The 27,503-nt window shown below is 55.2% G+C and overlaps 3 protein-coding genes across 3 annotated transcripts in view; 1 reads left to right on the top strand and 2 right to left on the bottom strand.

Annotated features, from left to right (window-relative positions):
* The window catches only part of LOC308359688 (nuclear envelope pore membrane protein POM 121C-like), a 29,121-nt gene extending 26,687 nt beyond the window's left edge, over positions 1-2,434 (top strand). The window contains exon 13 of the mRNA XM_080830920.1: positions 279-2,434. Coding sequence (XP_080687046.1) covers positions 279-376 — 98 coding nt within the window. The 3' untranslated portion in view covers positions 377-2,434. The remainder of the gene's footprint in view (positions 1-278) is intronic.
* Positions 394-12,568, bottom strand: NSUN5 (NOP2/Sun RNA methyltransferase 5). The gene is made up of 10 exons (XM_080830921.1): positions 12,448-12,568; positions 12,237-12,359; positions 11,588-11,762; positions 11,385-11,493; positions 4,167-4,305; positions 3,965-4,080; positions 3,473-3,651; positions 3,091-3,301; positions 2,874-3,014; positions 394-2,797 (listed from the first exon to the last, which is right to left on the bottom strand). The coding sequence occupies exons 1-10, from the start codon at positions 12,538-12,540 to the stop codon at positions 2,647-2,649; spliced, it is 1,437 nt and encodes a 478-aa protein (XP_080687047.1). The 5' UTR covers positions 12,541-12,568; the 3' UTR covers positions 394-2,646.
* A 12,783-nt stretch (positions 12,569-25,351) lies between these two features.
* TRIM50 (tripartite motif containing 50) overlaps positions 25,352-27,503 on the bottom strand; it is a gene marked incomplete at both ends in the record, with an annotated part of 9,182 nt that continues 7,030 nt past the window's right edge. Inside the window, 3 exon segments of the mRNA XM_080830528.1 lie at positions 25,352-25,941; positions 26,567-26,639; positions 26,641-26,692. Of these exon segments, the coding sequence (XP_080686654.1) occupies positions 25,352-25,941; positions 26,567-26,639; positions 26,641-26,692 (715 nt within the window).

Here is a 27,503-nt window from a genome sequence, read left to right as displayed (position 1 = left end):
TGGAAGGCCAGCACAGCCCAAGGAGGGAGTTGGAGGGAATGTTCCAGACCACCGGAAAGCCGGGTTAAAATGCCTTCCTGCTCGCTTGCAGATGATCTGGGATTCTGCGTTTTTCCTAGTCCTTCCCCACGCTCCCGTCCCCCCAGCAACTGAACACGGTTTGGGGAGGCCCAGCCTAGTACCCAGCCTTCTGCTGGCCTAGCCTTCCAGAGATTGGGGTGCCTGGGGAAGTGCCCCAGGCAGCAGCTGCCTGATGAGACCTTGTTGAATCTTTCCAGGATCGGCGGCCCCTTCCTTTTCCATTGGTGCAGGATCCAAGACCCCCGGGGCCCGGCAGCGACTGCAGGCCCGCAGGCAGCACACCCGCAAGAAATAGCCTTTGTCCCCGTTCTGTCCCCCCCTCCCTGCCCAAACGTGGACCTCAGCCCCTGCTGGGAGGAGCCTCTGACCCTTCTAGTTCCTTAGAGCAACCTCCGCCGCCCCCACCTTCGGCTTCCCCCAGGGGAGGCAGCGGCAGCCCTGGTGGCGCGCCCGCTCCTCGAGGTTCTCGAAGCCTCGGGCCTCTGAGGGCAGGGGCACAGGGCAGCCGCCTGCTCCCTTGGCTTGAGCAGCTCTGCGGGAGGCTGGGGAGCAGGCGAGGATATCTGTACATACCGTCACCTCCTTTCCTGCCTCTTCTGCGGCGGATGCGTGTTGTCAGGCAGCCTCCCTCCCGCTCCCCGGAGGGCCAGCTCGGGGCGGGGCTGTCGCAGGCACAGCCCTTGCCCGCGTCGCTGCTGGGCAGCGGGGGACGGGGGTTGGGGAGCTGGGTCAGCCCCGCAGCTTTTCTGTGCTTGGCTTGCCTGTAAACAGTGGTTGTCCCCGGGTCCCGTTAGGGGACCCCGCTTCCCCACTTCTCGCTGCTCTGTCCCTCCCCGGTTCCGTTAGGTGACCCCGACCCCGAATTTGGCTTTGCCTTGGAGAGCCCAGCGGGCGCTGCTCCTGCTCTTCCACTTCCTGCCAAGTCCGCGTCCGTGTGTGGTCCCCCGCCCTCTGCCAGTTTGGCCCCTTAAAGCTTGGTGGCTCGAGACTGTTAGCCTGGCAGCTGCAAGGGCAGATCCCTCGCGCCAGGGAGGCGGGGCGAGCAGGCGGGACGTCCCTCCTCGCCCGCCTGCCCGCGCCCGCCTCCCCTCCCCTGGGCCGTATGTGTAAAGCCTCCTCCCGTGTTAGTCTGATGCTCGCGTCTGTTGCTCTTTGAATCGAGTTTGGAGGAAGAATTGAATCGTGTGAGTGGCGGCATGTTGGTAGTGCCGGACTTCGCTGTGTCGCGTTTCTGGGGCGTCGCTCATCGAGCGTGCAAAGTAGCGCCGCTTCACGCTACACGTGCTCACGCCTGGATTTCCCGATGGTGTTTTCGACTTTAAGGGCTGGCAGCCCAAGAGGATGGGGCCGAGGGGAAGCAAAGACCACTTCCCCCTGCGGTTTCCCTCCCACCGACCTGACCCCCCCCCCCCTGCCGTGGGCTAGATCCACCCGGGACGTGGTAGAAACCAAAACTAAGGAACCACACTTCAAATTCAGGTTCCCCCTTCCCTTCACCTCTGCTTCCTTCCCTCCCAGATTCCATCCCCTGGGCCCAAGAGCCTCGCTGCCACGCCCATCCTCTTTGGGAGAAGTATGAATGCGTGTGTCTAAATTAAAAGAAAAAAATATTTAAACATTTTTTAACAAAATAAAAATTTATTTTTGTATTTAAGCTAAATTGCCTTTTAAATTCCTTCAAGCTTGGTTCACTGAGGTGGTTACGTATAAACGCTATCAACTAGGAGTTAGCTGTAGAGTTAAGTTACGCCTGCGTGAGAGGCTCCAGCGCTGTCCCAGGCAGCTCTCCGGAGGGGCCAGTGCTCCTTCAGGACACACGATATAAAATGTAACTCTTATTTTATAAATAATGTGACGTAGATGTAACGAGTCCCCCCTCGCCCCATGACTGAGGTTGAGTGCTGTGGCAGGTGACTGTCCCTCCCACCCCCGGGGAGAGCAGGCCGTGTGTCCCTGTGCGGGCAGCCGAGGGAGAGGCCTGCACCTCGAGTCCCCGGTCGCTGTCCGGCTCGGGGGCTGGGGCTGGGGCACAGGTCTGGACCCCAAGCTTCCAGGTGCCGGACGGAAGGTTGGTCCTCTGAGTCGTAGTGCCCCGAGCTGGTTTACCTCTGTTCCACAGGCAGGACCGCTGGTTCGGGAGCCCCTGGGGGTGTCCTGGCGCAGCCTAAGTGTGTGCGCGTGTGTGTGTGCGTGTGTACATGGATGTGCACTGGACAGGGACGGGAGGCTGGGACTTTCCATGACAAATAAAGACTTAATTCCTGTGAGTCTAGTTGGAATTTTTCGTATGAATGTGAGATTTTTCTCCTTGCTTATGTCATTAAGAATAAAAAAAACTGTGATCTATCGTGGACCACGTCTTGCCTTTTATTTCCACGGCCAGCACTCCCTCCCCGGCAGGAACACGGCCCGGGGAGGGGCCCCGGGACAGGGAAATCCGCTGTCTCCCACGCTGGAGAGCCAGGGTTACCGCTTTCCTTCCTAGAGCGGTGACGAGGCAGTAGGAAGGACGGAGCTACGGAGCTGTCACACGGCTGCTGGCTGAGCTGCGCGGAGGCCCGGGCTCTAACTGCCCCCCGGAGAAGGCGCGGCTCCACCGACCGGCGGTGTGCAGGGCGGCATGCCCGGAGCGGAGGCCTGGCGCCGTCTCCTCTTCCTCCGCCGGGCTGCGCCAGCCCTGAGTTCGGGTGCTGCTGCTTCAGCCTTGGGGACCGAGCTAGAAGGAGAGTCCCTAAGTCACTTGCAGCATGGTCCTCCAGCACCTTCCAGGCAGCCCCCGCCACCCCACTCACCTCGACACCTCGACCCGTTCCAGGACAGCGACAAAGAAGCCACCAGTGAGTGTGGTCTCGGGGGAGGCCCGCAGGCAGTGTTCAGCCCCTGGAAAAGTGCCGAGGCCTCGGTGGGGCCAGGAGGGTAGGACGGGAGCTAGCCTGTAGAGGAGGATGGCAGGGTTGTGGGTAAAAGACAGCAGCCCCCCTCCCCGGCACCCCGGCGGCCCCCTGCTACCTGAAGGCCCCTGGGTTCTGCTGGAGGGCGTCCCACACCACATCCTCGTTCTCCTCCTGGCACAGGGAGCACGTGGAGTAGACCAGGCGCTGCAGGGAGGGGAAGGTGAGCGCGTGGCGCAGTGCTCGCTGCTGGAAGCCAGCCAGCGCCTGCAGGCGTGCCTTGCTCGGGGTGCCTGCCCCGGGCTCCTCCAGCGGTCTGGCTGGCATTCCTAAGGACAAAGTGTGTCAGCTGCAGACGGCCTCAGTCCGCACGGAGGTCCCTGCTTCACAGGTGAGAACGCTGGCCTGGTCACCAGATGAGGAGAGTCCGAGCTAAACCCGAGGCCAGCGCGAACGCCAGAGCCGCAGGTCCCTCAGACAACCCTCTGTCCCCATCTCACCTGAGCCACTACAAGAAGGGTCCAGTAAGATGTACTGGACCTGACGGTAGCGCTGGTCAGAGGGTGAGACCGCCAGGAAGTCCCCCTCCGCCAGCTCGCAGCACGAGACTCCAGCCCGGGCCAGCAGGGTGGCCATGGACGCCAGCCGCCCGGCGTCCCGGTCGAAGGCAAAGATCTTCCTGGGGGACAGGGCAGAGCTGCAGCGAATCACCAGGCGCCCGAGGGCCCACAGATGTGACACGCAAGAACATGTCCACTCGGGACACAGAAAGGACCGTGTCTGGTCAGCGGGACCTGAGCTGGGGCTTCCGATCTCACAGCAGCGCCCCCATGGGAAGCTGGGCGTGGGGCCCCCCACCCACTGCTCTAGGTCCACATGGGATTCTTCAGAGGAGGGTCCTCTCAGCCTTCACGCCCTGCTTGGAACACAGAGTTCCCGATTCCCAAGGACGGGCTCAGACGCCATCCCCTCTGGCTGGCCGTGGCACTCACCCCTGGTTCCTGAGCAGAGCGGCCAAGTGACTGGTCTTGTTGCCCGGGGCAGCGCAGGCATCGAGGACGTGCGAGCCGGGGGGTGGGGCCAGCAGCATGGCCGGGAGGCAGCTGGCCTGGGGGGCAGAGCGAGGCGCTGGCGCACGGGGACCCCGCGCCGTCCGTCCCACACACGCGCCCCCTTCCCGCCCACCTGCCCCACCTTGTCCTGCAGGATGAGGTGACCGGCCCGGTACAGGGGGTGGTCGTGCAGATCCGTCTGGGCCGGGAACACCAGCAGCTCTGGCAACAAGGGGTCCAGGAGAAAGCACTTCCCTTTGAGGGCCCGCAGGTCCTCGAGGCTGCCAGGGCACAAGAAGCATGGAACGTTCTGAGTGCCCCCGGCCGAGCACCAGGCTGGACCTTCTAACGTGTGACCTCACGGGAACTGCTCATCCACGCGACAGAGGCCGCAGACCGCTGCAGAGACACGGACGGTAAGGGAGGCAGCCGGTAAGGGAGCGCGTGGCCGCTCGGGCCAGCCCTGGGCCAGGGTCCCACCTCCGCCACCTTCCAGCGGGGGGGGGGGCACGGGGGCAGGTGTCTTCCGTCACACCCCCTCCCGCTTCTGGGGAGCGGTCACGGGGAGAACTGAGTTACTCCATGCGAGGTACTTAGAGTATCTGGCGTGAGTCAGGCGCTCCAGAAACGCCGGCAGTTAAACACCCACCTCGGGGGGAGGGGGCGCTGCGTGGGCCAATGGGCCGGGGCGCCGCACGTGGGGGGCGCGGGTGGAAGCCACGCTCCCCGGACTAGGAGGAGCACAGAGCACGGCACGCGCCCCTTGCCAAGCAGGTCACAGAGCTATCGGGGGGCAGAGCCGAAGCCAAACCCAAGCTTCCCTTCCGCACCACCCTGGCCTCCCAGCAGCAGGCCACAGGCAGGAAGGGAAACGGAGGGAGCAGAGGCACTTCCCAGAGCTGTCAAGCCCCCAGGAGGTGGTGGGGGGGAGGGGGGCACCCGCCTGGGGACACGGCCCAGGGGCCCAGGAAGGGCCTTCGGCTGGGAGAGCTTTCTGCGGCCAAGCACAGCTGAAGTCCGGAAGTGGGGAGACCCGTTCGGGAGGTCCTCCTGCCCATGAAAATAGGAAATGACATGCAGGGTCCAGGAGGACAGAAAAGTACAGCGGGCGGGACGGGCGTGACGGGGGCTCGGCTGCTGGCCTGGCCGCCATCTGTTCGCTGCTGACGGGGGATGCTGGAGGCGCGAGGCGCAGGGTCATGGGACGCGTCCACACCAGCAGACCGACCATACCCGGTCCCGCGTTCATGAAATGAAGGACAAAGATCCTGATGCTCTCCTCTGACGAGAGTCCACATCCACTCATGACAAAAACTCAGCAAAGCAGGTGTCGAGGGCACAACCTCAACACAACGCAGGCCACATGGGACAAGCCCGCGGCCAACCTACTCGGGGGTGAACACCTGAAAGCCATTCCTCTGGGATCAAGAACAGGACAAGGATGCCCCCTCGTGCCCCCTTGACTCAGCAACCCAGTCAGCACGCGAGGCAAGAGAACGACAAGGCATCCAAACCGGAAAGGAAGGAAGGAGACCTCACTACACGCAGATGACAGACAGAAAACCCGGAAAACACCAGCCAGAAAACTGTTGGAACTTCTAAGCGGATTCAGTAAAGCAGGATCAAAAACCCATGTACAAAATCTGTTGTGTCTCTTACACAGACAACTACTGGGCGGTCAGAGAGAGGACGTGGCCACCGCCGGGCACAGGACATGGGCAATCCAGCTCCTCCCGCCCCAGCCGCCTTCCCCACTCCCAGAGCCTGCCCGAGGACATGGCCTCGAGAGGGTGACAGGGCGCAGAGACCATCGGAAGGCGGGAGACAGAACCCGTGAAGGCCTCTGTATCAACCGGGAAGATTCTGGCAGGTGGGCGTGGAGACGTCTTGCTGCCGCCCCAGACAAGCCTCCCGGCTAAGTGCCCTTGCTCAGGAAGCCCGTCCCCAGCCCGTCCGCAGCGGCCCGCCCGCCGCACCGCAGGGCCCATTCGGATCACCCCCCAACCACGGGGGAGCCAGCCGGGAGACCACGAGCACACGGTCTGCGGGGGTCCCCAACCGGCCAGCGATCTCTGCGTGGTGCGGGGTGGGCCCTACATCAGATGCTTGGGGACCCCCGCGTGAGTGCGGCAACACCCCGAAAGCGCAGGCTGCTTTAATGGACTTACTGGAGAAACTACACGGTGGCCCTGCCGCGGAGCAAATGGGGGGGCGGGGTGCTGGCAGAGAGCCAAACCACTGAGGCACCCCACGTCAGGGGGAACCCCTAATACAAGATGCAAGGGCAACCCCGGCCAGCAGGGCGGCCCCCCCAGCTCGGGAAACACTCGTGAAGAGAGGGTCTCCTCCCTCAGCTTGCGGACACGGCTGCCAAGTTCCAGCTAAAGGCTGGGGGAGCACCCCGGTGCAGCCGGGGCGGCGACGGGCCGCAGGGCGATGGCTTCTCCCTGGCTGCACGGAAGGCGACAGAATGAGCCTCAGGCCCACACACCGTGCCCTCCAGCAGGGGCCGAGTGGCGCACTTATAGAAAGTTCAGGAACTTAGGTCCTCGGATGCTGGATTATTCCAGCCCGCAGGGGGGCTTGGCCCAATGAGGGGGGCCTTCCTGGGCACGCAGGACCCCAGGTATCTATACAGAAGTACAACAAATTCTTACGGAGCTGCGAGTGAGACGGGCCATTTGCACCCCGCTCTCTGGAGGCCCTGATGGGGCCACGTCACAGCAGGAAGGAAAGCCGGCTCCGGGCGGCCCCCAGCATGGGGCACGGGCTGCTCACAGGCATGTGAGCCCACCTGGGCAACAAGACGTTCGGGGTGCTGTGGCCCAGAGCCGGGACCAAGGCGGAGCTCAAAAGGCCACCCCCACCCAACCGGGAAGCGTCTGGAGAAAGAAAGCTGGAGGCGCGTGGACTTGACCTCATTGCTGCGGGCCCCGCAGCAGTCACCCTGTGGAAAGCCTTAAAACCTGTCAAGGTTTTCTTGACGATGCCTGTCAAGAAAGTCCCTTGATGCTGCCAACTGGGCTCCCTCCGCCTGCCTGAGGACAGGGGGCTCTCCCTCCCCAGGACTAGGGAACACACCGGGTCCAGCCACCTACCAGCTCGACCGCTGACCGGTGAATCCCACCCGAAGGCTGATCAGATGCCGCGGGCAAACGAGACTGCCACCCCCTCGGAGGATGAGACAATACCCGAGGCACAGGGACAGGGGAGAAACCCTCCAAGAGCGACACTGAGCAGGCACCGCGCTCCCCGCCCTAGCGCTTCCCACAGCCCGCTAGAGCCCACAGACGCGCGTCCCGGCTCCGGGGGGTGACAGCAGAGCACCCAGAACCGAACAAGCCGGCGGCCCCCTGCGCACGGCTGTGCCCAACGCTGCCGAGGCCACGGTCCGGGGAGGGAGCCGTGCCGCTCTCAGCACGTGCCTCCGCGGTGTCCCCTTGGCCACTGAGCCCAAGACCGGTTGCCTTCACATGGGAGGCGCAGCAGGGGACCTTCCGAGCGCTGCCCCCGGGCTACCCACGCGGCCCAGCATAGGTCACGGGAAGGCAGCCGGAGCCCCGTCGCTGTCGCCCTTCCTGTACCGGCAGGACGGGCCCGTCGCACTCACGCCGCAGAGCTCAGGAAGACGTGCCTGTCCCAGGCTGTCCCGCAGGCATCGCTGCGCGTCCGTGAGCGGCTGGGCAGCGACCCCCAGGACATTCAAGGCCCAGACACGGCCCTGAGAGTGGGGGAGTCACTTCCTCGGCTGAGACCCACTCCATCCCGGACGCTGTGACGGACGGCCGAGGCGCACGTTCATCCAGCCCCTAAGACCGAGGAGGAGGTGTGCGAGCCCGGAGAGGGCTCTGGGGGACTCCGCGTCCCCACCTGGCGCAGCGCCTCTGTCCCTGAGTCCAGCGGGGGTCATGGAACCGCCCGAGAAGGCGAGACACCAGGGAAACGGACGAAAGCTCCGGCGGCTCGAGCCGGGCAGCCGCTGGGGCTGTGCGCTGGGGCTGCGACGACAGAAGGGGAGCGCGCCCCTAGGACTCTGCTTCCCAGCTCTGGAAGGAGAAAGACACCAGGTGTCCCCGCCAGAGCGCAACAGCTTCCGGTCGTGTGTGCCACGCTCCTCCAGGGACAGCCCCTGCGGGAGCAGCACCGCAGTGGCCGCGGCCAGAACATTCTGGCGGGTGATCGCTCCCCAGCCCCGGCCCTCAGCCCCCCACGTACACCGCGGGCGACTCTTAAGGGGTCCCCCACTGTGGCGCGGCCGGTGGAAAAGCGGAGGGGTGGAGAGTGAATGAGCCCTTGCGGGGTCAGGATATATGAAAAGACGGGGGTTCACTAGTGAAAGCCCTGCTGAGCACTCAGGACACACGGCAGAAAACAGAGTCGTGTGGGATTTTAGAGCTGGTCACGAGGGTTAGAGTGTTGGGGAGGTCACTGAGAGCCCGGGCCCGCCGGCTGACCCGCAAGCTGGACCCCGGCAAACGGAGGCGGCTCATCACCCCTTTCCCCGTCTTTGGAATGTGCATCCCACTTGCCTTCCCCACCACAGGCTGCCCCAAGCACAAAGCCTTGAGACAGCGACGTGGTGTTGAGATCACAGGGACCGCGTACAGGCATAACTCACTTTACCGCGTTTTGCTCGACTGACAACGCTTCGCAGATAGTGAGGTTTTGTTGTTTTTTTGTTTTGTTTTTACAAACCGAGGGCCCCATTTTCCCAGCACCAGCTGCTCCCTTCTTGTCTCTGGGTCACACTTTGATAATCCTCACAATATTCCAAACTTTTTCATGAATACAGTGTTTGTTACGGTGACCCCTGATCGGTGATTATGACTCACCAAAAGTTCAGGTGATGTTTAGCATTTTTTTAGTAATAAAATACATAAGTTGTCTTTTCAGACATAACGCTCCTGTACACTTCGTAGACTACACTGTAAAATAAACCTATCTTTCACGGCCACTGGGAAACCAGAAAGTCATCCGACTTGCTTTATTGCTGCATTCTGAAACCGAACCCACACTACCCTCCAGCATGGGCCTCCACATGACTGGGCCCAGTTAAGGCCTCTATAGGAACTTTTAAGATTCTGGTCGGGGCGGGGTTTAGGGATCGACTCGTCTTCTGGCTTCCCAAGGCAAGCCTTGTATGAAGCTCCCTTATTACTAAAGCTGCCACATGTCAATCTGGACCAGCCCGCCTCTTTCTTCGTTCCCTCTCTGGCCCTGCCCCGTGCATATGGGGCCTGGTTTCAGATTATACCTGGAAGGCTCCCAGGGAGTTTGCAAACCAATGTTATCAGAAAAAAGAAATTAATGGGGCGCCTGGGTGGCTCAGTGGGTTAAAGCCTCTGCCTTCGGCTCAGGTCATGATCCCAGGGTCCTGGGATCGAGCCCCACATCGGGCTCTCTGTTCAGCAGGCAGTCTGATTCCCTTCCTCTCTCTCTGCCTGCCTCTCTGCCTACTTGTGATTTCTGTCAAATAAATAAAAATCTTTAAAAAAAAAAAAAAAGAAAAAAGAAATTAAGAAAATCTCATTTACACTCGTATCCCCCCCAAAAAAACCCAAAAAACTAGAAATAAGTTCAACCAAGGAGATCAAAGACCTGTAGTCTGAAAACGAAGATACCGAGGAAAGAAATGGAAAATGACACAAACGAGAAGCTGTTCCACACTCCCGGAGTGGAAGAATGTTGTTAGAAGGTCCACACTACCCAAATCAGTCCACAGAGCCGGTGTAACCTCTAACAAATTCCAATGGCCATTTTACAGGTACAGAACAATCCTAAAGATTTGTATGGGACGGAACAGCCCCAGGCCACCTTAAGAAAGCACAAAGCTAGAAATCTCACGCTGATTTCAAACGACATTACAAAGCTACAGACATCAACACAGAATTGGTCCCAACATAAAAACACACACGCAGATCAATGCAGCAGAACAGAGGGCCCAGCAATCAGCCCGTACTTGTATGGCCAATTAGTTTATGACAAAGGAGCCACGCATATACAACAGGGAAGAAACAGTCTCTTCAATAACGGGGTCGGGGAAACGGAGGCCACAAGCAAAAGAATGACACTGGACAAAGACGGATGGCCAAGAGGTACACGAAAAGGTGACCATCACGAGTCATGAGGGAAACGAGCATCGAAACCATGACGAGATGTCACCTCCCAGCTGTCAGAACAGCTATTACCCAAAAGACAAGAAACAGCTGTCGGTGAGGATGTGGAAATCAGGGAAGCCCCCTGCACCGCTGGGGGTGACGAAGACTGGCACAGCCACTGTGGAAAACAGCACAGAGGCTCATCACAAGATCAGAGCTGGAGCCCTCCGTATGACCCAGCAATCCCATTTCTAGGTATTTATCCAAGGAAAAGGAAGACACTAATTCAAAAAGACACGTGGCCCCGGTTTGCTACAGATATATAATCGCCAAGACCTAAAAAACCCTAAATGTCAACGGTTAGATGAATAAAGAAAACATGTAACTACATACACATATGTATGTGTGTGTGTATACACACGTGTACATGCATACGGGAATATTTTTCAGCCACAAAATATAAAATCCTGCCGTTTGCGACCACATGGATGGACCCTGAGGATCTTACACTAAGTGAAATAAACAAAGACAAACACTGTATGTTCTCACTCATGTGGAATCTTTTTAAAAAACCAACTCATGAATACAGAGAACGGATTTGTGACCGCGGAGGTGGGGGGTTGCAAAAGGGGTAAAGTTTGTCAAAAGCAAAAATTTCCAGCTATAAGATACGTAAGTCTCAAGGCTCTAACGTACAGCACAGTGGGTGACCCTAGGAGCTACTGTACTGCGTACCTGAAAGATGCTAAGAGATCTTAAAAGTTCTCATCACAAGAGGGGGCACCTGGGTGGCTCAGTCAGTGACGTGTCTTCCGACTCTTGATGTGGGCTCAGGTCATGATCTCAGGGTCCTGAGACAGAGCCGAGCCCTGCTTCAGCACACTAGGTATGAAGCCTGCTTGAGAGTCTCACTCTCCCCCTCCCTCTGCCCCTCCTACCCCTCTTTTTTTCATCACAAGAGAAAAAAACTTTATTCTACGTGGTGACGAATGTTAACTAGGTAGTAATTATTTTGCAGTATAAGTCACCAATGTGTGTTTAATAAGCGCATTGTTTTGGAAGGACTTCTCTTAAGTCGTGAATTTTGAACAAACAGGATTTTAAGTTAAGGGCTGGAGAAAGCCGGGCCTTTGGAAGGAGAGAGAGAAATTGCTGGAAAAGTAGGAGAAAACCGGAGTGCCGTCACCACCACCCCTCCTCTCTCTCCCCTTGGATCCCCGTTTCCCAGAGCCCCCAGCAGCCAGGCAGGGTTCTCAGCTCACCTTGAAGCCCGACCCTGGTAGGAGAAACCTTGTCTCTTGAAATAATCAACTGCATCATCAGGGCTGGTCTTGAGGGTGTTCACCCGCACGAACCGAGGCACCTGCGAGGCTAGGACGCGATCGGCGGTGAGTGGGCAGGACCGAGGCCCTCTCCTCTGGGGGCCTGGGAGCTGCCCTCCTGCCCACAACGCCCCCCAGCTCACCCGTGCCAGGCCTGGATCCCACTTGCAACAGGTCCTCGTTGCGGCTCACCCGGCGCTGAACCTTGAGCCGCGCCAACTCCGCCTTCAGCCTGGCCTGGTGCCGCTCCAGCAAAGGTCTCCAGCGGCCCCCGCCCCCTCTAAAGCCCTTCCCCAGCAGCAGCTCGTACACGAGCACCTGGGGATGGGGGAAGAACGAGCGACAGCCCTAAGCGTGCGCGCCTCGGGGCGTCACAGCGCTGAGCGACCGCTTGCCGAGGCGGCCCCGGGTCCGAGCGAGGCGTTCCGCCCAAGACCACAGGTCAGAGGAGCGGCAGACCGGGGAGCCCAGCCCGGTGTCCCGCTTCCCGGTCCCGAACCCTCTCCCCAGGGCTGCTCACCGGCCCCGCTCCGCATCCGACCCTCCTCCTCCTCGTCCACACCCTTGTGTTTTAGCCAGAGTCCCCGCCGCGGCTACTTAGCATCTCCCGTCTTTACCCCCCCGCCGGGCTCGGAGGTACGGCTCGCTCACCCCGCCCCGGCGCCCCGGCGGCCAGAGACGCTCGCGCGCGTCCGACAGAGGCCACCCGCGGAAGTCGCGCCGGGCACGGGGCGGCGCTGACACCGGGCCCGGGAGGCTCGCAGCCCCGCCCCGCCCCCTCGGCCCCGCTACCTTGGCCAGGTGCGGCCGCAGCTTCTTCTCGGCGCGGAGGAGGCCGGCGCCCGCGATCACGGCGTCCAGCACGGCGGAGTAGCGCTGCGTCTCGCACACCAGCGCGTACAGCTGCTTCACGTTCTGCGCGCGGCCGAGAGGACGCCGGCTGAGGCACGGGCCCCCTTCTCGCCCCCCGCCGGCCCGACCCCCGACCCCCGACCCCCGCTACCTGGAAGCTGCTGCCGTACACCAGCCCCTTGATGGAGCCCCGGCGGCCCTCCACGGCCGCCAGCACCGTCGCCGCCGTCGCGTACAGCGCCATGCTGCGCTCCCACGCGCCTTTACGGCTGTGTCGCGAGGCACGCTCGCCTGGGCACCGCCCCGCCCGCCCGCACTTCCGGGTCAAAGGGCGCGGAGTTCCGACCCGGAAACCCCCGTGCCCGTCCAGGGCTCCCGAGCCCGCGTGAGGCGAAGCGCTGGGAGAGCGGTTTCCCCCTCCTCTTCGCACCTCCTCTCTTTTTGTTTCCGATCTTCGCCGGTCTGACGGGCCATGGGGCTTCCCTGCTGTTTTGTTACAGCGGTGGATGCTGTGTTTTTTGACCCTTTGTGTTCTGTTATGTTAATGTCTCTTGGTCACTCCCTCCATCTGTGTCCTTTGTATATTAACAATATATACCTCGTCTTAGGTATTTTTTTACAGTTTACTGTTGTTTTTTTAAAACACTTTTTAAGCTTTTTTTTTTTAAAGATTTTATTTATTTATTTGACAGAGAGAGAACACAAGTAGGCAGAGAGGCATGCACAGAGAAAGAGAGGAGGAAGCAGGCTCCTGAGCAGAGAGCCCGCATGTGGGGCTCGATCCCAGGACCCTGAGATCATGACCTGAGCCGAAGGCAGAGGCTTTAACCCACTGAGCCACCCAAACGCTCCTACTGTTGTTTTTTAATGTTTACAGTTTGGGGTCGGTGTTCATATTTTTTTAAAATGTGGTTTCTGCCTTTGATGTCATACTTGGAACCAGTTCTTCACACCTTTACAATATAGCAATCACTATGGTGGCTTCATTTTTCTTCCACACTTAAATTTTTAACCATTTAGAATTCAGTTTGGCACATGATGTGAGGAAGAGCACTTTGTTTCCAAATGGTGGGCTTTTCGTGCATTGTAATAATTCCTTTATAGTCATTTCCCCAGCTGATCTCTGGGAGTACAGGGATTTTGTAGGATTTGCTTCTGTCTCCAGTACCATGGGATTACTGGTACACATTAATTTGATTGAATCAATCCAATACATGAGTATCTCACGCATTCAAGTGCACAGGCCTCTGTGGACCAGAATATACCTGTCTGTGCATTCTCTGTATCACCAACAGCACATCAGCATTTTGCAAGGGGGTTGACTCTAGTCTACATCCAAATTGTTATTTAAACATTTAACCCAGTTCTGTCGCTCTAGGTGGGTTAATAGTGATCTTTGGGTGGAAACCCCACTCCCAACTGAATAACGTCTATTTTATTTTCTTCATAGCACCTGTTCCACATGCAGTCATGATTTATTCTCTAGCTGGCTCCACGAGGGCAAATCCTGCTTGACCCTCATCTATCTGTACCTCCCAAACCAGTGTCCTCCTCGCAGTAAGGACCCAGCATCTGCTGCGTGACCGAAGGAGGGAATGAGCGGTGCACAAGCTGGCGTGGACAGCCGGACAGCCAGCTGTGCCACGTAATCCACCCTAAAACAATCCCAATCCCCACTCCTTCGGGTGAATGGTTAACAAGTGCATCAATATTAATAAAGTCCATAGAGGATCCAGATTTTCTTGGCTTTTACCTAATGACTATTTTCTGTTCTTCAGTCTCATCTGAGACGCCACATTAAATCCAGGTGTCATGTCTCCTTGGCTGTGACAGTTTCTCAGACTTTCCCGATTTTTGATGACCTTGATGGTTTTGAGGAATCCTGGTTAGTGTTTTGTAGAATGTCTCTTCATTGGCATTTGTCTGATTTTTTTCTCGTGACCAGATTGGCTTAATGAGTTTTTGGAAGACTACAGGTAATGTACCATCCTCATCAGATCACATCAAGGGCATATAATATGAGCATGACCTTCACTGTTGATGTTAACCTTGATCCCCTGGCTAAGGTAGTTCTTCATATTTCTCCACTGTAAACTAGTCTTTATCCCTCTGGTCCCTCTGGGAAGAAGTCACTATGCACAGCCCGCCCTTTAAGGAGCAGGGAGTTACACTCTCCCTTTCTGAGGGCAAAGTAGCTACATAATTATTTGGAATTCTTCTGCAGAATTCTCTCTTCTCCCAGCTTTATTTAATTAGCCACTTATCATTAGGGCTCATGGATATTTACTTCATACTTTGAGTTGTAATTCAGTACAGGTATCCCCTGCTTTATTTATTTATTTTTAAAGATTTTATTTGACGGAGATCACAGGTAGGCAGAGAGAGGGGAAGGGAAGCAGGCTCCCCGCTGAGCAGAGAGGCCGATGTGGGGCTCGATCCCAGGACCCCGGGATCACGACCCGAGCCGAAGGCAGAGGCTTTAACCCACTGAGCCACCCAGGCGCCCCATCCCCCACTTTTTGAAAGTTTCCATTAACACCACTTCATTTTACGAAAGACCTACAGTAGTACCTGTTTTCATTAACTGAAAGAAATCCTAAGAAAATTTTCACTTTCTTTAAAAAGGGGGAAAGTAAAAATAGTACTGTCTTGCCACAAGCCCTCGCAGAGGCAGCGTGCAGCCCTGGCCGGGAGAGAGGGGCTGCCCGGCCCTCCGCCCGCAGCCTCTCAGCGCCGGCCTCCATAGCTCTCAACTGTGCTGTACCTTGATCGACCGCGCGCATCCACTCCTAAGACGTATGCGAAGGTAAGAGAAGCTTAAGAGCAGTTAATCCGGGGTGTCTGGGAATGTTAAATGTTTCCTCGTAAAGTAATGGTAATCGCTGCTTCTCGTTACCCCACTACAGCGAACGACAGATTGCACAGAAACTACCTACTGACAGTGGGGAAACACGTACTATTTTATTTTGTTGCTCGATTTTTTTCCCACTTTGGCCACTGGGAGTGCTTCCAGTGGGCTCCCGCGTCCCTTTGAACGGCCTCTATTACTGTAGGGTTTGCACACCCTTGTTTGTGAGCACCTCCTGGAACGGCCAGCGGCTTATGGCTCCGCATGTTTCCTGCCCTGATCCTCGAAACCAGCCATTTACCCACGGAGCCCTGGTTCCTCTGCATTGGTGAACGGCTCTTAGAAGCCAAGATGTGGCCGCCAGGTGACCTGTGCCTTTTAATGTCTAGTATGTGGCCACTAGGAAAACTTCGACCTACATACGTGGCTCGTGTATATTTCTGTAGGACAAGGGTTTTAGCCTCCTCTGCCCTGAAAATGCCTTCTCTGAATCCCACCTTCCCTCAAACTACTGACTCCGTTTTCTCCCCTTCCCCATGCAGCGGCTCAAAGCAAAAATCAGCAGGGGCCGCCTAACTCCCCGCCGTCCGTCTCCCACACTCGTCCGCACACACGGCTTCCTCCAAAGCCACCAAGAAGCTCCAAATATGCCTCAGGCCTCGCCTGCCGAGGCTGGGGCGTCAGGGCACCGCGGGGCACAGCCCCCCCGCCGCGGAGCCCCGGCTTCCCCCCGACCCCGGTTCTCCCGTCGCCTCTGCGGCCCGTTGGCGAACCTGCGCTCAGCTGCTCGGGCTCGGCGGTCCCGTGTCCGACGTCCCTGTCGCCGGCTGGTTCTCCCCCGAGCCGGCTCTCGCGCTCGCCCGCGGTCGTCCCTGCAGAACAGCTCCGGTGCTCCGGGGCGGCGCCGACGGTCCTCCCCGCCCGGCGGCGGCTGCGGCGTCCCTCCCTGGACTGGACGCCCCAAAGCTCTGCTCCTCGGCTCCGTTTCCACGTCTTGCAGCTTCCGTGCCACCCACACAGCGAAGGGACCGCCCTCCCGCCTGCCTCCTCCGGACTGAACGGGCCTCCTGGTTCCGAGCGCACACACGGGCCTCGGGGCAGCGAAACGCACGGCGCGACTTACCGCGAGCGCGCGGGTGCGCCCGGTGCCTGCCAGCATCCGGCGGGGGGGGGGCAGGGGCGCGCGCACGGCGGTGGCTGAGGTGAACCCAGGGCGTCTTTACAGAAGGGTGGTCGGAGTTAAGGGACACGAGAGGGGACGCTGTACTCAGGGCCGGGGACAGGCCGCTCTGCTCACCGCCAGGCCTGCAGGAACAGGGAGAGCAGCAGAGGCAGGGCCACCTGCCGAGGACCCTCAGGGGAGGACAGCGGCCGGCCCGCAGCCCAGCAGGCCGGAAACCCGAAAAACAAGCACCTTGAACTCCCTTTCCTGCCCTTGGATCTCCTGCCGGTCCCTCCCCTCCCCTGAACCCAACGGGAAGCCAGAGGGTTTTGCATTCCATTGGGGTCCGGAGGGGGAGGGAGAGCGGATCCGCAGGGCCGTGACCTTCAGCCCTGACCTCCAGCCGGGTCTGGAACTGAAGAGCCGCGCGGCCGAAAACCAGGTCCGCAAGGTGCCAACCACCACCACCCAAGGTGTCGAACAGCAACCACCAAGGCCAAGGCCCGACATATTTAGCCAGTAAAGACACAAGCACCTTTTCATTCAGACAGCTTCGTACTTCCATAGGCAGATTTGCCAAATGTGCCGGCTCCATGTGGTCCCTGGTGCCCACAACAGGAGGGCTACGGCGGGGGCGGGGCGGCGGGGCGTGGGGCCTTCCCGTGGCTGAGAAGCCCGTTCCAGACGCAGTTAAGCGGTTTTACCATCGATCTGCAGCGCTACTCGGAGGGAGGCGGCACAGGAAGTTTCACACTGATCAGAGCCTGGGAGGCGACCTCTCCTGACCGTCCCCCGTGGGATGAAGTCAGTGCCTCCCAAACCTCCATCCTCCCAGGTTCCCAGAGGATCACTCAGGCTGCAGGTCAGGCCTCTGCCTGGGTGACCCACGGGGGGAAGCGCCAGGGCCCTAGGACAGAGCGGTTCCCCAGGGAAGTCGCCCAGGCAGCTACACGGAGCTCAGTGGCACAAGACTGAGGAACTTCTCTAAAGCACCAGGTCTCAGATTGATGAGGGAGCAGGAGGCCGGCTGAGGACAAAGCAAAAGCTGGCACCTTGCACCCCCCTCTCCATCCGCTCCCCTCGGTGATAAGTGTAGCATTCCTCAGGCACCCCTGACCGCCATGGACGAGAAACAAATAGTTAACTTGCAGAGATCACAATCCTGCAAGACAGGAATCTCCCAACTATCCTGATGTCAATGGCGTGCTGAAAGACAACATCAATGAAGCTGGGAGACCTCGGTATCCCGACCCAGCACCTTGGAGGCCTCCTTTAGCGTATGAAAACTCCGTTCAAAACCTCCCCTTCCCTCACCTTCCCCCAACCGCAGGGTACAGAGCCTGCCATCCCTCACAACCCGGGGCGGCAGCTCCTCCTGCCCACGGGTCCTGTCCCGGTGCTTTAATAAACCACCATTTTGCACCAAAGATGTCTCAAGAATTCTTTCTTGGTCATCGGCTCCGGACCTCAGCCCACCGACCCTCAGCTAGGTTCTAGAACTTCATCATATGGCGCCCGAACGTGGGGCTGTGAGTCTTTACATTTGGACTCTGAGCTTCGGTGCAAAATTGGTGAGGACTTTCTCTCTCCTCTTCCTTTAGTCTCATTTCAGGGGCTTTTCAAGGAGTGTGGGCTTATTGGAACACTTGCATGTCAATTGCTCAGGCTGTAATCCTCTAGCCCGTGGCTGCTCTACGGGGAGGAGAGCGTCTGCCTTTTGGCTGTAAGTTAGTACCCCGGCCGGAATGGCAATAAGACCCAGAAACTTGATGCCCTCTCTTTATTCCTGTTCTTATATAAAGTTGTCTCTCTTGGGCACGGGACAGCCACCTAAGTCACCAGGACGGCTGCCAATCTTAAGACTCCCATGTGAGGTTTCCTCCTGATGGATCTAATGTGATCCCCTCCACATCCCTGGTCTAGCCACTTCTGGCCGCGGGACCTCCACTGGGAGCCGGCCGAAACCAGTACCCGATTGAATTAAAATGCAACCGGGGACCATTTCCTGGGGAAGTTGGCTGCAAGGACCACATGTGTTGGAACGTCGCAGAGACCCTGATGGATTTCAGTCTTTACTGTTTCTTGTCAGTGTCTTCTACAGACTACTTAAAGCTATGAAATTGGGTAATTTCCCCTTGCCAAACTTTTCTAATATTTCCATGGGTTAAAATGGCAAAACAGTATGCAGTTTTCAGTACAGACGAGGGCATGGCATGGCACAGTATTTTGGTCCATTCACCAGGCACCCATCAGCAGCCTAGGATGTGATGGGGAAGAGGAAGGATGCGGCACCCCTCCAGGGCCTTTAACGGCAGGAATGCCTTCCCGGGGAAGGCAGGATGGTGATCCATAGTGATATCTTGAGGGACGCCTCTGGTCGCTTTTGACACACGAGAACCTCTGACATATCCTGCGTGGGACGCCACCCAGGAGTCAGGGGGGATTTGGTCATGGACCTTCTTTACTTTTCTGGGGGCATGGCCTCAGGAGGCTTCTTCAGTTCCCAAGGACTCTACCTTGGGGTGCCTTTTAACCCACTGGAAATAATTTGGACTGCAAACCTTAGAAAAGGACCGAGCTCCTGTAACACTGCACGGCCTCAGTGGGATCCATCAGTTAGATCTTCTCTGCAGGAAACAGGACGAATGGACCTGGGATACCTTCTTCGCTCAGGCCTAGGCCTTCGTTGCTCTGCACCAGGACCCCGAACTAAGAGGCTTTTGCGGAATGTGTTTGCCCAAATGAGTCCGCTAGTAAACTTCCTCCTGACATATTGGATGATAATTACGTTAAGAAGCCTCCTTCTAGTAAACCCAGGTTGCTGGGCCACCCCTAGCAAAGGGGACTCTGACTTTCTCTCTCTCTGTTTCTCCTAATAGATGTGGGGGCTTCTCCCTCACTCATTTCCCGTGTTAATGGCTATAACTGGAGCCAACTGGGGTTAGTCTAACTCAAGACAGAGACCTTAAGGAATATTCCCAAGCAGCTGCCGAAACTCTCTTTGTTTCGGGGAAATTCCCGTTTTCTCTGGCCTGACTTGGACTGCTTAACCCCTCCCCCCCCGCTGGTGGGAAAACATGGCGTCTGCTCCCCTGTTGGGGCTGATGAGCTCTAAAACCGGGAATCCTTTCTCTACCTCCTGGCAGCACTTTGTTTCTTCTGTCTCCCCTTCTCGTGTTTCTGCACCAATGTGCGTGCAGCCTGCATGACCAGCCTCTAGATCATGCACCACGGCTCCTTCTCTCTTCACTGTCAAGGAGGAAGAAGAGCATCCCCTGGACCTAACACCCCCCACTCCAGATCTCCCCACTCGTGTCTCAGGTAAACATTCAAAGTGGAGTGGGCCCAGGTGAAACGTAAATTAGTATTGGAACTAAGTTAAGTTTGTTGGTTTAATTAAGATAGACATGTCTTTTAAGTTATCAGCAGTAAATGTGAAACTTCGAAGTTTACTGAAGATCAAATGAGCTCGTGTTATTTGTTAAAATTTGTTAGCAAAGAAATGACTAAACTGATGGTTAATTGTCTGTCTCAAAGTTTTAATGGGTAATTGCTGAAGTAGCTTTCAAAGTCTTTGGTAACCTGAAACATTAAAGTTTTGGTTGGATGACAAATGGAATTAAATTATGGATATCTAGATCTTAACCAAACAGGATAAAATGCTAAGTCATTAATTACTGGATGTAGGTTTGTGCTTTTGACTTCTTACTGCAAAGAAACTAAGAGTATTTAAATCTGTTGGTAAACATGTTTTGTGCTTAACTGATTGATAAATTCGCCATCTAAAGAATTCTAACAGTTCACAATTGGTTAATAACTGATTAAGGTGTTTCTAAGAGTACAAAATGCTAAGTGTAATTAAGACTGATGGAAAATAAGGGAAACTACTCTGTGGAAAAGTAGATGATATGTAAGAAAGATTTAAGGAATGGAAATGCATTTTATTAAAGATAAAAGGTAAATTTGTCCTAAATAAGATGGTTGTTTGGAAGGAAATGACTTGGGACAAAACCTGAATGCAAAGGAAAGTTGTAGAAGGTTTGTGAAGGGAAATCTTCAGAAAAGGAATTTTAGCTATGGTCAAGACGGACTAAGATTAAAATGAATGGGTTTTAAAGGTACATTGGTGTAAGACTGAAATTCTCTCTGTTCAAAAAGGATCAAGTTTTCTTAGATTAATTGATCTGCTGTTAAGAAAATGTAAATCGTTTTCTCTTTGCCTGCCCAGAAAACCCAGTTTCTGTTTTGTTTTATCAGGTGTTTAACATCCCTAATTATATTTAGGCATGTGCTTTAAAACTTTGTAAGATTTTAGCAAATGTTGACAAGATTTAAGTTGTAAATCTCTTTAACTCAGGCTTTTCCTTGGTATGCTAAGTTACTCATGAAGTACTGCTAAACCAATGATAAACCTTGGGTCACATCTGGGAAAATGCTATAACTATTCTAGAGATTCTATGCATTTCCTAAAGTTTTAACGTTTTGAGAGATCATCGCTTGATATTGTAATTGTGGAAATGTTATGTGTCACAGAATAACCTGATTTCCTTGCCAGCTAAAGTGTAAACTCTCGTCTCATCAGCTCTAACCATATCCATTCTGAGTTTTTGTCATTTATAATTGTTTTATTTCTCTTGTAAAATGAGTTTTATCTTAAAGGAGATTCATATAAAGGACTTTCAGGATAAATGCAGATATTTGATATACTTGAAAATCCTAAAACTGAAATGGGTAAGAATTTCCAGAACTAACTAAAGCTGCATTCACCAGATTCAGTAACATGGGACTAAATGAACTAAAAGATTATAGTGTCGTGTCTCTTTAATGTTTTGTCTTGTTTTAGATATTGCTGGTTTTTTAATGTTTGCTCTTCCAGACTAAGGAAACTTTTTTCTTAAGTTATCTGTAACTTACAGAGCTGTAAAAGTACTCATTTGTAAAGGAATCAAAGCATTCAACTTTTCTCTCTATCTGAACCCTCTGAAACCAAAAGGGCTCAATAAGTATTCTGTCTTCCTTGGCAATCAGTCATTTGCATAAGTTCAATAAGAATCTGTTCTCCTCGGAACAGGACAGCATTGGAAACTGGTTATTTTACCAAGGCTTTGACTGGATTGTCATATTTGAAAAGACTCAGATATGACCAGACAGCTTAAAGGAACAAAGACTGTCTTTATGAAACCTGGAGCCGTAAAGCCCTTTGGAACTGCTGGCCTGATACGGTGCTTACTGAGTTCCCAGCAGCCTCACCAGGTGAGTAAAGAATGTCACTCCCTGGCAGGGGCAGGACCTCAGGAAGAATTTGCCCAAGTCGACAGGTATTACAGGCATGTCTGATGGCAAGTACGTGGCTTGGCTTCTGGCCCAGAGAGGCTACTAAAAGTTCAACCTAGAGATTCCTTATAAGAAGTTCCAGCAAAGCAGATTCGAAAAGATCTAGATGATCACACTCACCGTTCTTGCTGAGCTTATGTAAATAATAGGCCAAGTTTGTCAAAATTGGACTTGTTCTTCAAATGAATTAGTCCTGATTCGGCTATCTCTGGAAATGAGGGTTATTTTAGAGAGAAAAATTATGTTTTAATAACACACCTTTATGGATGTTAAATTCTAGGCCTGATTGTCTTTAAATGTTTGTTTACCTAAGCTAAACAGTTTGAGGTAAACTTCAGAGAATTTGCACAATAGCTTCTTTAGTCGATCTTATTATTTTGTGGAGATATTAGCAGAACCCCATGGCACATGGTTAAACAACTAGAAAATGGGATTGATTCCCTAACAATTGTATAACTTAACTATCACCTGGTGTGTGGCTGGGATAATGAAATTGCCTAAAAGCCCTAACTATGGACTTGTGGAGATAATGGATGACCCCACTTTTATGATTGGATTGGATGATGCATGGGGAACTCCCCTTATCTCCTGACAAGTTTTCTCCCACTTGCCAGTGATCCTTTGTAATTAGGATATTGTTAAGGCCGGACCACTCAAAGGGCTTCTTAATGGTTTCATGCCTTTGTCATATTTATCCTAGAAGCCACCTCTGTTGAGGTACAATTGCAAACAAATGTTTTAGCCAAGCAGAGAAGAGCCCTCCTCATAAAAAGAGCCTCAAAGCTCACTATGGGACAGTCCCTGATTGTAATGACTTCACATCAGGTCCAGATTTGTCTTAGAAACCAAAGGCCACCAATGGATGATGGAGGCCGACTTATTAAATACTGGGCTACACTTACAGATATGCCAGGAATAATACTTAAAACTTGTCAAACTTTAAACCTAGTTACCTGTATGCCTGAACCTGACCACTGTACTTCTTTCTCTACAGCGTAAAACTGTTCAGAGGTTATTGATCTTGCTTAGTCTATTTGGCCAGATTTAAGATGCTCCTGTTAAAAATACAAATGACAGTTGGTTTACTGATGAGAGTAGTTTTCGTACAAAGAATAAAAAAGCTAGGTATCCCATCGTGCTCACTAGCACTTTGCAATTGCCAAAGCCTAGAAATAAACAACACTGACTCCAAATATGCCTTCCTGGTACGACATGCCCGTGGAGCCATTTGGAAGGAAAGGGGATTGCTGTCAAGCCATAACTCCCCAATCAAATATGGGCCTGAGTTACAAAACCCTCCTTATTGCTATACTAAGGATGGCATATATCAAATCTGGGATACATATTTGTGACTCACACCCACTATTGGACAGCTCAGTCAAAAGGCAGTTTAATGCCAGGAATAAAGAAATCATACATATGATACTTGGGGCAAATAACACACGGCATCTAGGATGGCTATCATTAGAAATGTGTTCCCGAATAATAGTACTCCAGGCTACTGACTGGTTTGCTACTGATTGGGCAAGGCGACCCGGCATTAGATGGTCAGCTCCAAACGGAACGCACTGGATATATGGAACTAACCTGTGGCCCTGGCTTCCTCCAGGGTGGATAGGTCGCTGTACTTTAGGATTTGCCTGGATTCATGGGCGCATTACTTAAAACCATCACCACTCCAGCTAATCACCCCAATTTAAAGCAAAGATGGACACGATCTGGTTTTAAATGGTACGGCCACGTAGCATCCATTTTTGTTCCATCTGTGGGACTAGAGGATGTCATTTGGCATGTAAAAGCCCTTAGTAAATACACTACAAAGGCACTCGGTGATTTACTAAATAGCATCTCCCTACGTAATACCGAAGTCTCACAAATACGCAAGGCAGTGCTACAAAACAGGATGGCCTTAGACGTCCTGACAGCAGCACAGGGTGGCACACGCGCAATTATCAAAGCAGAATGTTGTGTGTACGTCCCAGACTATCATAAAAACGTCACAGGACTAATAAAAGATATGAATGCCCAGATTAAGGCTCTATAAGATTCTTCTCTCTCTCTCAGGGATTAAGTTCCTGGTTTGAAGGAGGACTATGGCCAACAATTAAAAATCTCCTTTTCGGGCTTCTCATTCTTACCACCTTATTAATCTTAATATGTTGCTTTGTTCAGTGTTTCTCTCCTTGGTGCCGAGACACCGTTGCTGCAATGACTTCCCCGCGACAGATGATCCCGACCACGCGCAGAGACACTTCTTCCCTGTCAGCGCTGGATTCAGCTGCCTCCAGCTTTCCGAACTCCCTTACACATTCCTCCACTGATCAATGTTGACCCGCGTAGGTAGGGGCAGCTCTACGCCCCTCTTCAGCAGGAAGAAGTTAACAGAAGATGAGACCTTCCACCTTCAACCACCTTAAAGATTTAAGGGTCAACATTGTTCAGGGGGGAATGATGAGGGAGCAGGAGGCCGGCTGAGGACAAAGCAAAAGCTGGCACCTTGCACCCCCTCTCCACCCGCTCCCCTCGGTGATAAGTGTAGCATTCCTCAGGCACCCCTGACCGCCATGGACGAGTAACAAGTAGTTAACTTGCAGAGATCACAATCCTGCAGGACAGGAATCTCCCAACTATCCTGATGTCAATGGCGTGCTGAAAGACAACATCAATGAAGCTGGGAGACCTCGGTATCCCGACCCAGCACCTTGGAGGCCTCCTTTAGCGTATGAAAACTCCGTTCAAACCTCCCCTTCCCTCACCTTCCCCCAACCGCAGGGTACAGAGCCTGCCATCCCTCACAACCCGGGGCGGCAGCTCTTCCTGCCCACCGGTCCTGTCCCCGTGCTTTAATAAGCCACCATTTTGCACCAAAGATGTCTCAAGAATTCCTTCTTGGTCATCGGCTCCGGACCTCAGCCCACCGACCCTCACCTAGGTTCTAGAACTTCATCAAGACGACTCAGCGCAGCGGAGCCGGAGGACTCTTCCAATTCCGGATTCTTGGGCGAGAACTCAGCTGTCCCAGCTTTGGTCCGGAGCGGACACCAGCAGCCGCGGCCCTGAGCGGAGGGGGCTGTGGGTCCCGCCTCCACGTGCCCAGCAGCTCTCAGGGACAGGCCACACCCCGCGGGACCCTACTTGCTTCTGCCCTGAAGAAGCGTTATTTCCCTCAACTAAGGGAGAGGGGAGAGGGAGATCCACAGAGCTATTTGAAGACAGCAGTGACGGAGTGACTGATGTGACCAACCACAGACCAGCCCGCCCAGGGTAGAGAGGACATCTGGCTGACCAGAGGCTGGAGCGGCTTTTAAAGACCTGAGCATAGACCGGTAGGTACGCAGAGCAGTTAATATTTGCAAGTCATTTCAAGAGAAAGATAATGTCACAATAGCCTTAAGTTCATGATGACAAAGAGAAATTAGATGTGGGAACGTTCCCACCTTCTGTTGAAAGAGTACTAAGCGGAAGGCGTGGTTAGGAGGGATCGAGCGGAGCCGATCTTAGCCCACAGACACCACGGCCTGGTTCTGTCGGTTAGTGAGCAGGTGAATAATCTGGCAAAAAGGTTAATAAATATGCCCCTGGCTGACAGGGAAGGAACTGGGGTCCTTTTCTTATCATGAGATGTTTCCAGGAACAACAGGCAGGAAGACTTTTCCAAACAGTAAAGAATGTCGTCCTGGCTGGCTGCACCCAGCAGACCCCCCAGCAGCCCTACAGCTTGGTGGGCTGCGGGGGGCTGAGGTGGGCAGGCCCGCTGGGCGGGGACAGCACCATCGGCAGGGTGTTGCTGCCCCTTTCGTGCCAGCATGTGTCCAGGATGGGGTAGAGTGTGCCCTGGAAGTCAGCCTGGAACGTGTAGAGCAGCCGCAGGTCGTCGGGGCGGTCAGCATCGAAGAACGTGAGCTCTCCGCGTTCGTAGTGCAAGTAGACGCCGATGCGGTGGGGGTGGCCGGCCACAGGCAGGGGCACCCGGGGGCAGCCGAAGGCCTCATACACGCGGCCCTCCTTCAGGCCGATGAGCCACACGCCGTTCTCTGGGGACTTGCTCAGCTTGCCCTTGCGACTGGCCGTGCCCTTGATGAGCCCCAGGCGCCAGTCGCTCTTGTTGCCCACCACGACCTCCCAGTAGTGGCGGCCCCAGGAGAAGCCCCGGCTGGCCAGGACGCACGTACTGTAGTCGAAGCGCTCCGGCTGGCTGGCCCGCCGCTGGGCCAGGAGGCCGCACTGCACCACCGTGTTGCCCTTGGAGAGTTCCAGGAGGGGGTGGGCGGTGGCGGGGTCTAGCTTGAGGGACTCCGGGGCTGAGAAAGATCAAAGAAGTGTTCTCAGGCTGCACAGAAGGCGGCATATGCCCCCGCAAAGCGGTCTGACCGGAGGCCCCAAGCTCCTCGGGGGAGGACTGCAACGGCCCCTCCCTGTGCCTGAGCGCACTTCTCGGAAGGGGCCAGGCACAGAAGACGCAACCCTAAGGGGGTCTGCTGAGCGCAGGAACAATTCCGGGAGGGTGGGAGAGAGGGACCGCCGTGAGGGAGGCGCTCTGGTTGAGGAAGAGGGCGTGCCCCAGGGGCGCCTGAGTGGCTCAGCCCATTAAGTGTCCCACTCCTGATATCGGCTCAGGTCATGGTCTCAGGGTGTGAGATCAAGCCCCGTGTCAGGCTCCACGCTCAGCAGGGCGTCTGCTCGGGATTCTCCCTCTCTCTCCCTCTACCCCTCCCCCAACTTGAGGGCTTGCCTTTAATAAAATCTTTTTTTTTTAATTACACAACTTGTCTTAAGCCAGTAAGAGTTGGAGCTGAGCTTGAGCCCAGCGTGTCTGGCGGAACCCCAAAGCCAAGCTCTCACCACTAACCCACGCAAATACCCTTCCAGGCTTCCGCGCCCACCCTGCAGGGCCGTCCTCGTCAGAGAGAACGGACGGGGCCTCACCTGGCAGAACCTTTCGGAAGAGCCTCTTCCACACGGTCAGCTTGATGTCAGCCTGGTGGAGGCCTGGCTTGAAGGGAGATGGGGCTGAAGGTGCCCTCCAGAGGCCGGGCCTGCTGGAGCTCTGCTCTGAGGGGGACAGTTCACCACGATGGCGGAGCTGCACGCCAACCCCACCCCTTCACCGCTGCCCAAGTCCAACAACGCAGCTCAGCGGACTGTGCACTCGAGATGCGGTCACTTCCTCCCCTCCCGCCCCGCCCTGAGTGCCTGCCCCCCTTCCTGGAAGGGGAAACCCCACATCAGGGCGGGCGGGCCCAAGACCAGGAGCATCACCTGGGGGCTTGCTAGAAATGCAAACTTCTCAGGTCCCATCCCAGAGCTGCTGAATCAGAAAGTGACGCCTGGAGCCCCATGATCGGATGTAATGAGCCCTCCAGGTGGTCCTGATGCACAGTAACGTTTGAGGACCGCTGCCCTACCTTCCCTACACTGGGTAACCCTGGTCCCTAGCCACAGCTGGAGTGCACACCTGCTCCCAATCAACTTCACTGTCCAGTGTTCCTAACCCACCTGTCCTTAAGACTGAAGGACATTTAAAAAACCACCGGAGGAGAGCACCTGGGTGGCTCAGTGGGTTAAGGCCTCTGCCTTAAGCTCAGGTCATGATCCCAGAGTCCTAGGATCGAGCCCCGTGTCGGGCTCTCTGCTCGGCGGCGAGCCTGCTTCCTCCTCTCTCTCTCTCTCTCTGCCTGCCTCTCTGCCTACTTGTGATCTCTGTCAAATGAATAAATAAAATCTTTAAAAAAAAAAAAAAAAAGAAAGAGGGGCACCTGGGTGGCTCAGCGGGTTAAGCCTCTGCCTTCGGCTCAGGTCATGATCCCCGGGTTCTGGGATCCAAGCCCCGCATCAGGCTCTCTGCTCAGGGGGGAGCCTGTTT

Source organism: Martes martes (genome assembly GCF_963455335.1).
Source record: "Martes martes genome assembly, chromosome: 18".
In the NCBI taxonomy this organism is placed as follows: Eukaryota; Metazoa; Chordata; class Mammalia; order Carnivora; family Mustelidae; genus Martes; species Martes martes.
The sequence above is the reverse complement of the archived record's forward strand: the minus strand, read 5'-3'. Positions and strand labels throughout refer to the sequence as shown.

Bases quoted from the DNA above. Each gene is read 5' to 3' on its own strand.
- NSUN5 (XM_080830921.1), bottom strand. From the start codon at position 12,540: ATGGCGCTGTACGCGACGGCGGCGACGGTGCTGGCGGCCGTGGAGGGC. The intron at 11,494-11,587 runs GTGAGCTGGGGG...ATCGCGTCCTAG, and splicing joins GGGATCCAGGCCTGGCACGG to CCTCGCAGGTGCCTCGGTTC. The intron at 2,798-2,873 runs GTGAGTGGGGTG...CTCTCCTTCTAG, and splicing joins GAACGGGTCGAGGTGTCGAG to CTCGGTCCCCAAGGCTGAAG.